This window comes from Drosophila miranda, chromosome 3, assembly GCF_003369915.1.
Source record: "Drosophila miranda strain MSH22 chromosome 3, D.miranda_PacBio2.1, whole genome shotgun sequence".
Lineage (NCBI taxonomy): Eukaryota > Metazoa > Arthropoda > Insecta > Diptera > Drosophilidae > Drosophila > Drosophila miranda.
The window spans coordinates 17,911,876-17,926,081 of record NC_046676.1 but is presented as its reverse complement, the minus strand read 5'-3'; the positions used below and the strand labels follow the sequence as shown (position 1 = coordinate 17,926,081).

General features: G+C 45.5%; 4 protein-coding genes across 6 annotated transcripts; 2 read left to right on the top strand and 2 right to left on the bottom strand.

Annotated features, from left to right (window-relative positions):
• The first annotated feature begins 113 nt into the window (after positions 1-113).
• LOC108160752 lies at positions 114-8,714 on the top strand. 3 transcript variants are annotated; one of them, XM_017294950.2, is made up of 7 exons: positions 114-222; positions 4,617-4,828; positions 5,345-5,590; positions 6,017-7,088; positions 7,156-7,587; positions 7,646-7,928; positions 7,997-8,714. In XM_017294950.2, exons 2-7 carry the CDS (start codon positions 4,645-4,647, stop codon positions 8,189-8,191), a joined length of 2,412 nt encoding a protein of 803 aa, XP_017150439.1. In that variant the 5' UTR covers positions 114-222; positions 4,617-4,644; the 3' UTR covers positions 8,192-8,714. The 3 variants fall into 3 exon arrangements, with proteins under 3 accessions (XP_017150439.1, XP_017150438.1, XP_017150440.1); XM_017294949.2 differs by lacking the exon at positions 114-222 and adding an exon at positions 2,404-2,554; XM_017294951.2 differs by lacking the exons at positions 114-222; positions 5,345-5,590 and adding an exon at positions 2,405-2,554.
• LOC108160755 (facilitated trehalose transporter Tret1) lies at positions 640-2,143 on the bottom strand. The gene has a single exon (XM_017294953.2). The coding sequence runs from the start codon at positions 2,047-2,049 to the stop codon at positions 712-714; it is 1,338 nt and encodes a 445-aa protein (XP_017150442.1). The 5' UTR covers positions 2,050-2,143; the 3' UTR covers positions 640-711.
• Positions 8,715-10,238: 1,524 nt separating the features above from the next.
• Positions 10,239-12,086, top strand: LOC108160413 (transcription factor AP-1). Its single transcript, XM_017294408.2, is given in 2 exon segments — positions 10,239-10,434; positions 10,533-12,086. A coding segment is annotated over 1 exon segment (1,215 nt). The 5' UTR covers positions 10,239-10,434; positions 10,533-10,556; the 3' UTR covers positions 11,772-12,086.
• Positions 12,019-13,084, bottom strand: LOC108160414 (mRNA turnover protein 4 homolog). The gene is made up of 3 exons (XM_017294409.2): positions 12,958-13,084; positions 12,647-12,894; positions 12,019-12,581 (listed from the first exon to the last, which is right to left on the bottom strand). Exons 1-3 carry the CDS (start codon positions 12,983-12,985, stop codon positions 12,099-12,101), a joined length of 759 nt encoding a protein of 252 aa, XP_017149898.1. The 5' UTR covers positions 12,986-13,084; the 3' UTR covers positions 12,019-12,098.
• Between the last annotated feature and the right edge of the window lie 1,122 nt (positions 13,085-14,206).

The following is a 14,206-nucleotide window of genomic DNA, read 5'->3' as shown; positions in this document are numbered from 1 at the left end:
AGGCATCGGGAATATGAAGCCCGAAAATCTGGCAGGAAGCTTTTTCCATCCTTCGGCTCACGGCTGCAATTTGGCACTCATACTTACTGATTGCATCAGGTTGTACTTGCATTTCCCCCAGTGAGGTTCTGTTTTCGGAACAGAGTTCAGTGCAGTGTTTGTGCGGTCTGGTTCTGGTTGGAGAGCAGAGCTTGCTTGCAGGAAGAGTGGAGTGTACGGATGGTAAGTGCTTCAGCTGCAGCTGCAGCTATTTATAGCATGCCGCGACCTTGATTTTGGGAGCTGCCCGGGCAACTCAACAACAAAAACAACAGGTGGTAGATATCGCCAGCCACTCCTCGATGATGAAATCAGGCCAAAATCTGTATGTACACCTTATACGTGAAATCAATTATAAATGAAATCAACGTGAACTCTGTATATAATTAATTTCTCAATATCAAGATGAAGTTGTATCGATCATGAGAAATAAAATAAACTTCAATTCTAGTAGAAATAAGAGATAACTAAGGCTATAGGCTTTTGATAATCGCTTTTTTGGAAGTAATATACAAATCCGTTCTCCCTTAATTTAGTTCAATAGCCCCTATACCTATAATATACTCCCCAAAGTGCCCCCATCGCTTAGTCACATGAGAATTGACAGCAATGATCATACCATGCAAGTATTTCATTTAATAAACAAATAACGAATATATTGAGATGCATTCCCTAGTCCTTTTTGCCGCCAGCGATCATTCCTTGAATCTCGTTCAGAGTCTTGCCCTTCGTCTCGGGCACCAGGAACAGAACGAAAATGATGGCGGCGAAGGAGACGGCGGCAAAGATCCAGAAGCAGGCAGCAGGACCAAATTCGTCCTTGATCAGTGGAAAGGCCAAAGTCACAATGAAGGCGAAAATCCAGTTGGTGGTGCCCGCAATGGCTCCGGCCACGGGCTTGGCATCCTCGGCGAACAGTTCGGCCATCAACAGCCATGGGACGGGTCCAAATCCAAGTGAGAATCCAATGATGAAGACGCAAACAGCAAGCACGGGCAGCCAGCCGACATTTTTTTTCGTCAGCCACTGGAAGTAGAGGGCCATGATCAAAGTAGCCAAGAACATAAGGGCTGCTGAGGCGAGCAGCAGAATCTTGCGCCCCAGTTTGTCGATCAGCAAGATGGAGACAATAGTGGCAATAACTTGAACCACGCCCAGTATAATGGTGGAGGCTGAGGGCGAAAATCCAGTACCGGCATCCTTGAATATGCCAGTGGCGTAGAAAAGAATGGCATTGATGCCGGTAACCTGCTGGAAAAGCATCAGCATCATCGAAATGGCCATACTTTTGAGAGTGTTCTTGCGACAGAGGGCTTGCATTGGCTTGACCTTCTCCTTATTGCCTTCGCTTGCCATTTGATTGGATTCTGCACTGACGTCGGCATCCTTGCCGCGAAGAAACTTCAGAGACTTCTCTGCTTTGTCGTTCTTGCCCTTCTGTGCCAGATATACCGGGGACTCCGGCATCCAAAGGAATAGCACGAAAAAAATGATCGGCCAGATGGCGCAGAGTATGTTCATCAACTTAACTTTGGCGAAGGCACCCACGATGAAGGCATATAGTATGCCGTGGACGATCAGCAACTGGAAGAAGCAGCCCATAATGCCGCGCTTGCTCAGCTCGGCGATCTCCGTGTTGTACATGGGAGCCGTGATGCAGAAGGCTCCGCCACAGAATCCCACTATGAAGCGGCCAATCATCAGCATAAAGGCTTTCTGGGCAAAGATGATCAGCAGCCAGCCGATGAAGAAGGGGGGTGCCAGGCCCAGCATCGTGATCTTGCGTCCAAAAATGCCAATTAGAACTCCAACGGGGATGCAGGATGCGGCACCTCCCAATGTCATCAACGAGGATACCCATCCCCATTCCATGGAGGAGGGCGTGAACTTGTATGCGTCCCCTGCTTTAACTTCTTGCTCAACAGGTCCTGACCATCCGATGCAGCAGCCCAGGCAGAAGGCACCTAGAGCGGCTATTGTACCAGCTAAAAATTGCTTCCAGCCGCTCATTTTTGAAAATTTCAGAAATTACACTATAATGTTTTGTGATATATTTATTCAGTGTTGATATGTCTCAAAGGGGAATATCAAAGCGAAACTGAGAGGAGAGCACAGGCAGACGACGAACTCACATACAAGCCATGCGAAGGGGGCCGCACGGCCTACCTGTTCCCCAAAAAGTTTTCCACATTCATGCCCTCTCGCTCTAGGAAACGAGAGAGCATGGCTTCGCTCCGAGCGAAAGGTCCTTGAGCAACAGCTTAGCTGACTCTCTCCCGAAGCTTTTGCTGAATTCGCTCGTATCCTTTCGCAGAGGCGAATTCGCTGTATAAAATACCGAGCCCTGTGCCAGTGGTCTGTCACTGTTCCGTCTTGACTTAGGACTGAAGGACCTGACTTACTTTCAGTGCTCTGGCGTAGGCGTGACGCCATGTTGTGAAAAGTGTCTGAGCAAAAGTATTCTTAATTTTCGAGGAAAAAGTGCAATTTACAACTAACTGCAAATTGAAATCAAGTGAGTAGCGACCAATACATGAGATGCAAATGGAATCTCTTGCTCGGTTGCAAGAGCAAGAGCTGTGCAAATTCTGTGCATGGATTTGCCATTGATTTGTTTTTCGTTGCTTTTTCGTCGGCGATGTGCGTGTGTGGGCGTAACGCAAGGGCGGTGAAAAGACGCCACGAATATTGCGTAAAATTTATTCGCAGCACTCTTTCATTTCCTGTCTCTAATTAGATATTGCAAATTGCTTGATTGCACAAGTTGTTTTTGTTTGCGAATGCTTCAAGCAGTCGTGAACTGAACTGAACTGAACTGAAACTTGAATACTCATACATAAAAAGGTACATACATACACACACTCGCCCCCGCACTCGTGGGTCAGTCGCATAACAAGCTTGACAAACAAGTTGCTCCTCCTTCTGTCGTCGTAGAATTTGGCCCCAGGACAGCAGCAGCGTTCAGGCTTCATTTAAATATTTTAAGCCAAAAAGCTCTTGCCCCAGCAGCCTAATTAGCCACTTCCACCAACTCTTCCTCTGGCAAAATGCATCCCGGACGCGACTCACTTAGTTGGGGTCCGCCGGCGAATGCCCAATTCAATTTGTCCCCAATTTACTGCAGGGAAAACCAGAAAATAAATGTATAATCCTGAGCAGGGTATCCATGGCTTCAAAATTACTGCGGCAAATTCAATTATCTCGCTAATATGAATTTCCTGCTGGGTCCTGCCTCTCTGTCAAATGGTTCCTAAAAGCTGGTCATATTAGGGAGAGGTTGAGAGGGATACAAAATGAATTTTCTAGGAAATCTTTGTAGTCTGCAATTGAATGATTGACACTAGCTGCATTTTGCGGTACATACAACCAAGACACAAGCTGAGACTCTAATCAATATTCAATCATATGAACCAGCAGCTGTAAGGGGAAAATTCGATTTTCCTGCTGTGGAAAAGCTTCCCAAGAAGCAACAGGCAACGGGCAATCCAAAGAGCACGTATCCCAACAACAGTCTTCTAACCTCGTATTGTAATTCAATGAGACTGAAATCCGTTTTCCTGCATTTCCGTTCCTGCCCTCAACTTTAAGCCGGCATAAACGACTAGATAGTGAGGAGACAAGAGCCCAGCCATGCAGAAATAATATATTGAAAGAACCAATAGCAACAGCAACTAAGACCAGAATAATGAAGCCAACAGCTGTAGGCGAGCCACAGAAGGTGCAGGGGAGCTGTTAAACCAAACTAAAGAAAACCCAGCTGCCTTGACATTTAGTGGTACAAATGAAAAGCTAACGCTGCCGCAGGTACGTGGCATGCATGTGTAGGGAGTGTGTGGGTAGGTGGCCACATCCAAGGCGTCTATTCATTGAGATTTATTCCCCCTCTCTGCTGAAGTCAGGAATGTATAGCATACTTATGTGCGCCATCGCCATCGTTAAGAAAAGGAATGAGGAATGGGGATGGGATGGGATGGGTGGGATGAGCTCGCACTCAATGGCATTTGGCATCCAACCAACCATTCAACTTTCACATAATTGTCAACTCTGGCTTTTGTCAGCGACCAAGAATTCTGCCCACGGAGCAGACGAAAAGGAAGTACGTACGAAGCTCTGAAGAGAGAAATTCTACTCCCTCCAATTTTGATGAAGATGATGAAAATATTCACGCACATTGGAATTTTATTGATTTATAAGGGGGAACCTTTTATATGCGTGTGGGTGGTAGAGGATGTTCTTCATTAGATAGTCGGGCCCCAATGGGTAGATTATTCAAATATCTTTTGTCCTGCGGAATTTGGTTACCTGATGATTACCATCTGCATAATTAAGTAAAGTAATATGGAATTTCACACACCATAAAGAAGCGTATATACAACATACATACTATATATAAACCTTGCTTTAAAGTGCAAATGTAATTAAAAGTTTTTTACCGTGCCGGGCCGCCGTGGAACGTGTTGAGCATAAAATCACTTTTAATGGGGCTATGTTTCAACCGTATCGTTTTATGCCTCTCCTTTTGACCCCGAACCCCTATTTTACCCTTTCCCTTTGTTTTTTGTTCGTTCTTGTTGCAGTTGGTAGAGTGAGCCAGCAACAGTAAGGATGGCTAAGCGATTTTTGAGCATTTGCGGTAGCTTCGTGGTGCTACTACTCCTGCAGTGCATCAGGGCAACACCACAGCGCACCGCCGCCTATTCGCTCCAGGCAGCCGTTGACGAGCTGCACCGTCGCGAGGCATCGAAATTTCCGTTGAATGCCCCACCCCCGCTGGATGACTGGGAAGAAGGTAAGTGACGAGAAATGAAGAAAAGTTCCTCTAGACCCCCCCCCCCCCCCCCCCCCCCCACACACACACTTTAGCTGTCACAAATCCATCAAATGCCTGCTCCAGATATTATTAACCCTGAAGTGACCAAAACCGCGAAACTTACGCAATGCTGGCAGCCCACGCAAGTAGCTGTCAGATGCATGTAGGCCGTCCGTCTGGCCCCGTCACCGTCATCTGGAACTGAGTACCCAACAATAATGAGGAGGGACATCCGCCGATACATACATACATATATGTAGCTTGCACTTGTCTTGCTTTGCCCTTAAGCACAGCTCCCCTCCCCTCCCGCGCTGACCCATTGAGCACCTTACAGCACAGCGCACTCTGACAATCACATTTACCGTTTTCTTTCTTTGCTTCTGTTTCGTTTCTGTTTCTCTTTTCCTTTGTCCTCTCTGCTCTTTGGTCTCGCGTGGTCTCGCGTGGTCTCGCGTGGTCCCGTTTATTTGTGTTCTCCGGTTGCCTACGATGCAGATTTATTTGGAAAGAGTAAGAATCGTAATCGGCACCGAATTAATAAAGAGCTCGCCAAGTACTTAGGGCGCGACTCCGACGACTTTGAGCCGGATCGCGCCCTGGGTCCACCGTTCAGTGGCTACGACTTTGGGCCCGGCGCTGGCGACGATTTGGACAACAATCGCAATAATCTGTTTGCCGATGAGAGTAGGAAGCGCTTCTCCGCCGCCCCGTCCCTCTTTCGAGAACGTGACGAGCAGCTCGGTAAGTAAAAGCTCAAAGCAAAGCAAAGCACAGACACGCACGCACACGCACACGGACAAGCACACGCTTGTCGGTCCATCCGTCCACTCGAGAAGCTGGGCCGATAATATATGGAGGATTGAGCGGATAAGAGGCGAACAATGGCCCCGGCTAAAACCACTTAGCTCCGATTAACTTGTGAGTGGCATTAGGTGGGTGATACTACATATATGGGTCGATGATGAATGCAACCAGCTGGAAGCAGATCCTAACAGCCCTTCTTCCTTCCTGTCATTTCATTTAATGGCTTTCGCACGGCCAACAACTTGATGCATGTCCGTTTGGGTAAAAGATTTATGGACTGCCGCCAGTCGGGGCAACCTGTTTCTGATTCCGTTTCGAGGTCACAAGGTTAAGTCATCGATGGTTTTTCGCTCATTTTTGCAGATGCACCAGCTCCGTCTGTGTTCCGTGAACGTGAGAATCAACCACCACTAGGCGGAGAGCCCGCACATAACGAGCTGGCGGATCAGTTTCTGCGCGAGATCGAGGAGGCCGGGGAACAGGATCGCAGCGAGCGGTACAAGGATGCAGTGCGTCAGTGGTGGCATCATTTCGACCAGCGCCAGCAACTGGGAAAAGATGTCCAGCCGCAGCAGCACCAGCAAGAACAGGATCTGGATCCCGAACTGTTCGAACAGAAGAAGCGGATGCGCGTGCCACCATACTACCTGTTGATGCAGAAGAAGCGCTCCTATCCGGTCCTTCCATGGCTGCCGTACAATGCCAATGCCGACAAGAAGAAGCGGTTCCCAGTGGCCAAGCGGGCCATTGGCAGCAACAAGGAGCAGATGCCGCTGGCCAAGACCGACGAGCGAGTGGCCCAGGAGCTGAGCGAACTTTTTGGCAAGCCCGTCGACTCCCATCTAAAGCCGCTGCAGGAGCAGTCGGACGAGAAAAAGAAGCGTTCGGCTGATGAGCCGAATACTACCACCGCAGCCCATGTCCCGGAGATGCCACCAGCCACGACCACGGCCTTGGGTGACATGCGATTGGAGATTAATTTCCAGCGCGTGAACGTGACCAACGAGAAGCCTGCCGCTCCAGCTGGCGAGATGGTCCAGCATGGCGGACACTCCGGTCATCATGGCAACCACGTTCCCGGCATGGGTCCAGAGTATCGTCATCGCAAGCGCAGCGATCACGCACATCGCAGGGACAGTGATGAGCACGACCACGACGTGGACGAGCACGATGATGAGGGTGAGGAGAGCTCCGATGAGGACGACCACGATGAGTTCGACGAGGATGAGGGCGATGCCGAGCCGGACACCGAGGCGGAGGCCGATGAGCGGCGACGCAAGAAGAAGCGAGCCGCAGTCAGCGGCGCCGGACACTCCAAGCATCTCCGGGCGCCCACTGTGGGCCATCTGATGCTGAGGGCCAAGAAGTCGATCGACTGGTCCCAGTACTTTGGTCTGGACCTAGACCGCAAGAAGAAGTCTGCCCAGGAAACTGAGTGAGTTTTGATCGGATCTAGTGGAGATTATATCTAAAGTAACTCTTATCAAATCCCCTTATTAAAGGCAAACGAAGAAGCGTTTAGAAAGTGACAGCACAAACAATAATAGTAACAACAACGAAGAGGAGGAACCGGATGCGCAGGAAGAGAACAAGAAGAAGCGGGACATGGATCCAGAGAAGCTGGAGAGCATGGACAGGAAGCTGCAGTCGATTGAGGACTTCATCATCGATGAGACCATCAAGTATACGGGTGCACACGAGGGCGTCAACAACAGGGAGGACATACGCAAAATCAAGGACCACGTTCTGTCCCGCCTGGCCACGGCCTACAGCCTGGAGAAGATGCGTCGTGCCCTGGACAAGCTGCGGCAGTCGGTGGACAACGGAAACCACTTAATGCGCAATACCATCGAACCGGATTCGGAGGAAAACACTCTAGAGCCCAACTACTGGTCGGCCAAGAAGCGCTACAGCGTCAAGAAGGAGCAGGCTGAGTAAGCCAAATGCCAGATGATTATTCCACACCTAATCTTCTTTTCCATGACCACTCAGAGATGCCAAGCCGCCGCATGATATGGAGAAGAGGAAGCGCAGCGGGTACTTGCGCTATCCGGAGCAGCCCAATAACATGGAGGAGGCCCTCACCGCTGGTAGTGTCCCGTACGAGACCCTAAACGATGCCTATCTGGGCAACAAGAACTACATAATCGGCTCCAACCAGTGCCCCGTCATTGAGTCCATGGCGGAACGCTGTCGGGGAGTCGATTTGATTTCAGGGGACGTCAACCAAGAGCTTCTGCCCCTGTGCGGTGTCCACCAAATATGCTATCTCTGTGTAAGTATTGGCCCTCTGCACTGCGCTGGGGCATAGAACTGATGAAACTGTTTCGAATTTTCCTCCAGGGAGCCTCGCAGGTGGCCTGCGACTATCAGTATTTGGCCGAGGCCGACAGCATCTGTGGCAGCAGTAACGATTGCCAGTCGGTGGCCCGCTCCATCCTGATGATACTGCGCGGCACGCCCGGCCGACAGCTTGGACCGCGTGAGTGCTTGAAGAATCCTTGTCTGTACAGGGCCATGCGCGAGATTGGGCTATAAACGTTTTCCTATCATCTTCTTTGTGTGCGTTTAAAAAGAATAATCAAAAAAGAAGCTACAGCGAAAAGCAGGGGGCCCCATATGTTAATCCAAAACAAAAACAAAAAAGAATATGCTGAACTAGCAAAGATCAAAAGTTTGATTCAAAACCAAAACCAAATATATAGAATATTTTGATGTGTGTATTTTCCTGTCTACCACTCCATAGGCGGTGGCAGAGGGCAACCTAGAGTACTACCTATGCTAATTGCAAAAATATTGTACATGTATAATCATGCAGCAGTTGACACCGAAAAAAGCGGGGCATTAGGGGCGTATTTCGATGTACAATATGTACTATCCTGCTCTTGAAACCCTTTGCCGGTAGCACAAAAACTCAACTGATACCCAAGGGAAGTGCTATATATGCTATATACCTACAGGCAAATACGAATGCAAATACAATACGCCAATACCGAGCCACAATCCATTTAAGCAGCGTCTTTGAACCACTCCACTCCTAATTGAATGTTAAATGTCCAAATACAGAAGTTTGCTAAACATATTTAAAGTTACATAAGTGTTTGTGTACAAAGAGGTCGTAATCATACAAACTATATATCCACAGGGCCTTCATATATAATCAAATCAAAAACCAAAAGACAATTCGGCGCATATTTGTATGTAATATTCGCATAATCAGTTTTTTTTTTGTATAACTAAGTTCTCCTTGCGAGATTTGAGAGCGATTTCCAAATAGGCAGCTAGCCGCAGTTCGAGAATCAAATGCTTAACTACAGCTTTGAATTCAGTTAAAGGTCAGACAGACACAAATATACAGGCATATATAAAATAGGATTGTATTGTAGGAGAGAATGAGCCGAGCCGATCAAAGTATCTCCCAGATGGTCCCCATTGTCGGCTTATGGGTTGTCCACAGCTAACACTACTCCTAATCTATCAGAGATACATATGTATAAATCTCTATATATATATATATTTAAACATGTCTACGAATAAACATATACATACTTAAATGTGTTTCAGTGTAAAAACAATAAAAGATCTATAGATGTGATTATATAATATACAAAACTACAATGGAAAGGAGAAAGGAGAAGGGAAATGGAAACTTACTAAAACTAAGTTAAAAATGAGCCGCTGAACTGCACTACAGATTGGTTAAAATATATTCAGTATATTAAAGCAAAATATTATAAATGTATTTACATACCTATACTATATTATATACATTTAAATTTGATGTACATGCTACAGTTTGAAAACCCCATATTTATGCTATACAGTTATCATCAATTTGAAATAAATTCGGCTTCGGCCTCCAAAAATTCCGTTTTGAGCTTTTTTGGATGATTCCGATAAGAGGAAGCTTTTTAATGTGAGTGAGTCCTTTTCGTTCTTATCCCATATCATCGGTTAAGGCTCTCTTTTTCGATCTCTTTGAATCGGGTATGAATCGGTAGAAACAATGAGTATGGGCCAGACTGATGTGCCGAGAAAACAAAATTTTCTTCATACCCTGGGGAAATGGATATTATAGAATTGAGGAAATATTTTTCATCTCAAGCTCCAATAGTCAGTCGCTGTTTTAAAGCTACCTATTTTAACCATATTTTGCAGTTTATTGAGAAAATTTCTATATTAATTACGTTTTAAAAACAGTTTGGATCTTCATATCAAATTAACGAAATAGGGTATCAATGTGGCCATACTCCGGTTGATAAGCAACAAATCTTCAAATACCAGCAAGATTGACGTGAAAACATTGCGACTGTTTTTGTAGAGCTTTTTTGATTAAACCTTGTTTTAGTCAAAATACAATAAAAGCAAGTATTTTAAATAAGCCAGCTAAATAGAAAATTGATTCATTAATCGGGTAAAACTATGTGGGCAGAGCTGAAAGATCTATCTAGCTAGTAATATTCCACGGAATATCAAAATCGAGGAATATGTATAATTAAACTTGAATTCGTCAGTATATTTACGGTATATTTTAAAATGAGGCGGTATATTTTGGTGTATTTCTGAGGTGTAGGACCGTATATGTTATCGATAAACCCACTGATCAAAACACCACTTGAAGTTTGCGAAACCAAATTTATAAATAAATTGCAGGAAATAATTGTGAGCTATTTCAAAATACGGCAGTGAAATTTAAAAATCCGGGAATAGGTACGCACACAGCCGTGCACATACAAATACGGAATAAATTCCACACACTGCGCAGCACTTATTTTGTTCGGGTGAGTAAGAAGAAGAACAAATATTTGTATGAGTCATCAAGTGGGAAACGAGTTATCAGATTGAACCTCTTGTTTATATTTCGTTTCATTGGAATCAGTCTGACGTCATCACTTGGGCAAAGATGAAAACCCCCGTGTCCGCCGCTTCCCTATCCAATGCGAATGCATCGAGCGCCAGTGCTGGATCGGGCGCCACACCGATTGTGCCAAAGACGGAACCAGTAGGCAACGAAGAGAGTTCGACGATGTCGTTGGATTTCCAAACACCTGGCATCACCTCAACGCCAAATGCGAATAAACGTCCGGGCTTCTTGGACCTGAACAACAAGGCAGCGAAGAACAAACGCATTATAGCGCCGCTGGTGATTAATTCGCCAGATCTGCAAGCCAAGACCGTCAACACACCAGACCTGGAAAAAATACTGCTGTCCAACCATATGATCCAAACGCCGCAGCCGGGCAAAGTGTTTCCAACCAAGGTGGGACCGGTTACATCCGAACAGGAAGCCTTTGGCAAGGGCTTCGAAGAGGCGCTGCAGAACCTGCACACAAATTCGCAGGCCTTCCCTGCCAGCAATCCAACCGCCAACCCAACTGTCACTGGCACTACTATGACGGCAGTGAATAATGGCATCAGCGGTGGGACCTTCACCTATGCCAACATGGGCGAGGGCTTCCCTGTCATCAAGGATGAGCCCCAGAACCCAGCCGGCTCCCCAACGGTTAGTCCAATCGATATGGAAACACAGGAAAAGATCAAGCTGGAGCGCAAACGTCAACGGAATCGCGTTGCCGCATCTAAGTGCCGCAAGCGAAAGCTGGAACGCATCTCGAAGCTGGAGGACCGCGTGAAGATACTGAAGGGCGAGAACGTTGATTTGGGCGGCATTGTGAAAAGTCTCAAGGATCATGTGGCGCAGCTTAAGCAGCAGGTCATCGAGCATATGGAAGCCGGATGCACTGTACCAACTATTTCGGCGCCAGCCTTGCTGTCGGGCAAATAACATATGGACACACCTGAGGAGCCGTTTACGTTACCAGCAGAGAGGGAGGATGATGAGCAGATGGATTTGATGACAGATTTGGGACCAGACAGTATCGAGGATCAGGCTATAAATCCAGAACTCTTGGAACAAGGAATACCCTTGGAACTCTTTCTAAGAGCAACAACAAGTGCGCTAGAGCTCGATGACTTATCGCCAGCCCCATCGCTGTCAGGAAACGATCTGCTGGGTGTCGTCAGTGTAGATAAATCGGAAGACGGAGACGGTGGTGATCGGCCCGTGGTCCTGTTCATAGTGACAGACAATGGCTGCGATCCACCAGTTGCGAGTTAAGGATCCGGATGTGGTCCCTGGAGTGCCTTTGCTAATCTTTTACTTCTTTGCAACGTGAAATGGCTTTGACTTTGCTGCAATACTATACACAAATGCTTTTTAAGTGTTTTCGTTTACTTAGTTTTAGCTTAATGTTCAAGTAAAGTATTATCTGTGTTGATCGTAAGATAATATAATGTCTAATATATATATATACATATAGAGTATGATTTTATATAATGGAAACTACTTTCGAAGACCAACCAAATATCTGATAAAAGTATGTGCATATATATGTATTTTTACTTCATATATACATAAAAAATTAATTCTAAACTTAAAACTAATTTATTCAGCTTCGTCCTCATCATTATCTTCATCTTCGTCCATTTCCTCGGCATCCTCTTCTACGGCGCTGTCGACTTGGGTTTCGTCGTTTATACCGTCCTCAACGTGCAACTGGAAGCCATCACTCTTTGTCCAGGAGCACCGCATCGTCATTCGGAACTTGGCCATTGGTTTGCCCACCAATTTGAGTATACGAGCTTGCTCGGGTGTAAGGACCTTTCCCTCTTCGCATACGGTGTAATCACTGTATATGGTCACGATGCCCTTTTCCAGCTTGGTGGGCATGCCCAACGAACGCAAATGGGGCTCCATGGAGTGGGCAAAGTCCTCGAGGGGACCGGCTGGCAATGTAACCGTCTCGGTTGCGATAAAACCACTTCGCGCATATTCCACCGCCCAGTAATTTTCTGCCCATTCCAAGACTTCCTCTTTGGACTTTTCTGTGAACAGTAGACCCACCTGGCCGTTAAGGCGCTTGGCGAGCTGATTCAACACACAAAACATTAGAAATGCTAGATTTTATATGGATAGATTGACAAAAACTTTACCTTGTGCAGACCTGCTTCCGTTTCTTCGCTCTTTGTGCGTCCCAGACCGATTTGCATTACGCGGTTTTTCCCAAATATGATGCGCGAGTTGTTCTTCCATTCCTGTCGCAGGTCCTTCAGTATGCTGTTGCGCATGTTTTGCACCTGGAACACGAATATATTGGGGTACTTTCCTACACAGAATCTGATATCATCGACGAATCGCTGTTTCCAAGCCAGACCCTTGCGGTCGGTCTTTGTTAACGAAACTGAAATAGACGGTCTCTGGATTAAGAACTACTCCAAAGCTCTCCAAATAGCTAAACACGTACCTTTCTTATCGCGTTTGGAGCGTGGCATCTTTGTGTGCAGGTAAAGACTGGTCTAAATATGAAATTTGAAAACACAAAAATAATGCGTGTAGTAAACACGTGCATGAGCGTGAGATATATCGATGATAGCCGCGCTAATATCGATAGGTGCTGCTTGCATCGGAATGCATCCTTGGGTTACACGTTGGAGATGGGCGATTGATCGTGATTATTAAAATACCCATGGCAAGTAGGACTCACGCTATATATACATATATTCAATAAATTATTTTCATATAATTTGTATTCCACAAAAGCATCGATATGATTTGGTATTTAACTCTCACTGCTGGCAATTTTTCTAAATTTATTAACTGTTTTTTAGAGGTATAGAAAAGAAAATGGGGAATATATAGAATAGTATAAACTTCAATACTAGCCTAGGCAGAAATATATCTCATATTCTTAGTGGTGGGTTTTTTTCTTGCTCTCGCTTGCCTTAGAAACAATCTTAGTATTCGAAATAGATAAAAACCGTTAAAAATAGGGTATACAGAATTAAGATAACCAATGGAAAAGATCCGCATACCGGAAAAACGGTATTTGTTGTTTTTATTGTTAGTTTATGGTATTTTTGCAGATAACGGAACTATGTATCGGAACCGGGATATATATATGTAGAAGAAACTAATCAAATTGAAATGAAATAGGGTATACAAATTTCCATACTCATGGCGGATACCTGTGACTAGCAACAATGACGTAACATTCCATACACTTACGTTTCATTCCGTGTATATTTACGTTTATGCGTTGACCTTTTTCGTTTTAACCTTATCTTATAAACAATCAAATAAAAAGGGGTCCCTTTAAATTAGCATATCTTGAAGACAATTGATTCATTTTTCGGCTGAAACTATCTGGGCAGTGCTCAATGTCTTAGCTAGATAGTAATATTTCACGGAATATCAAAATGGAGGAATATGGTTTCCAATTCTCGATGGAGAACGATTAACCCATTGTTAATCAATAATGTTGTTAATAATCCACCGAAAATAATGAAAATTGACTAATTTTAGAGCAGTTCAAGTGAGCGATATCGTGGTGTTTTTTGAAATTCAGAGGAAAGATGGCATGGATCTACAAGAAGAATTTGCAATCGTTAATATTTTCCACCATTTACCTCAAGTTGTTGAACTATTTAAATATAGGGGCTTAAGTGGGCTAAGTGCGGTTTTGCATCATACGAGTCGCAATATTATAGTTGAGG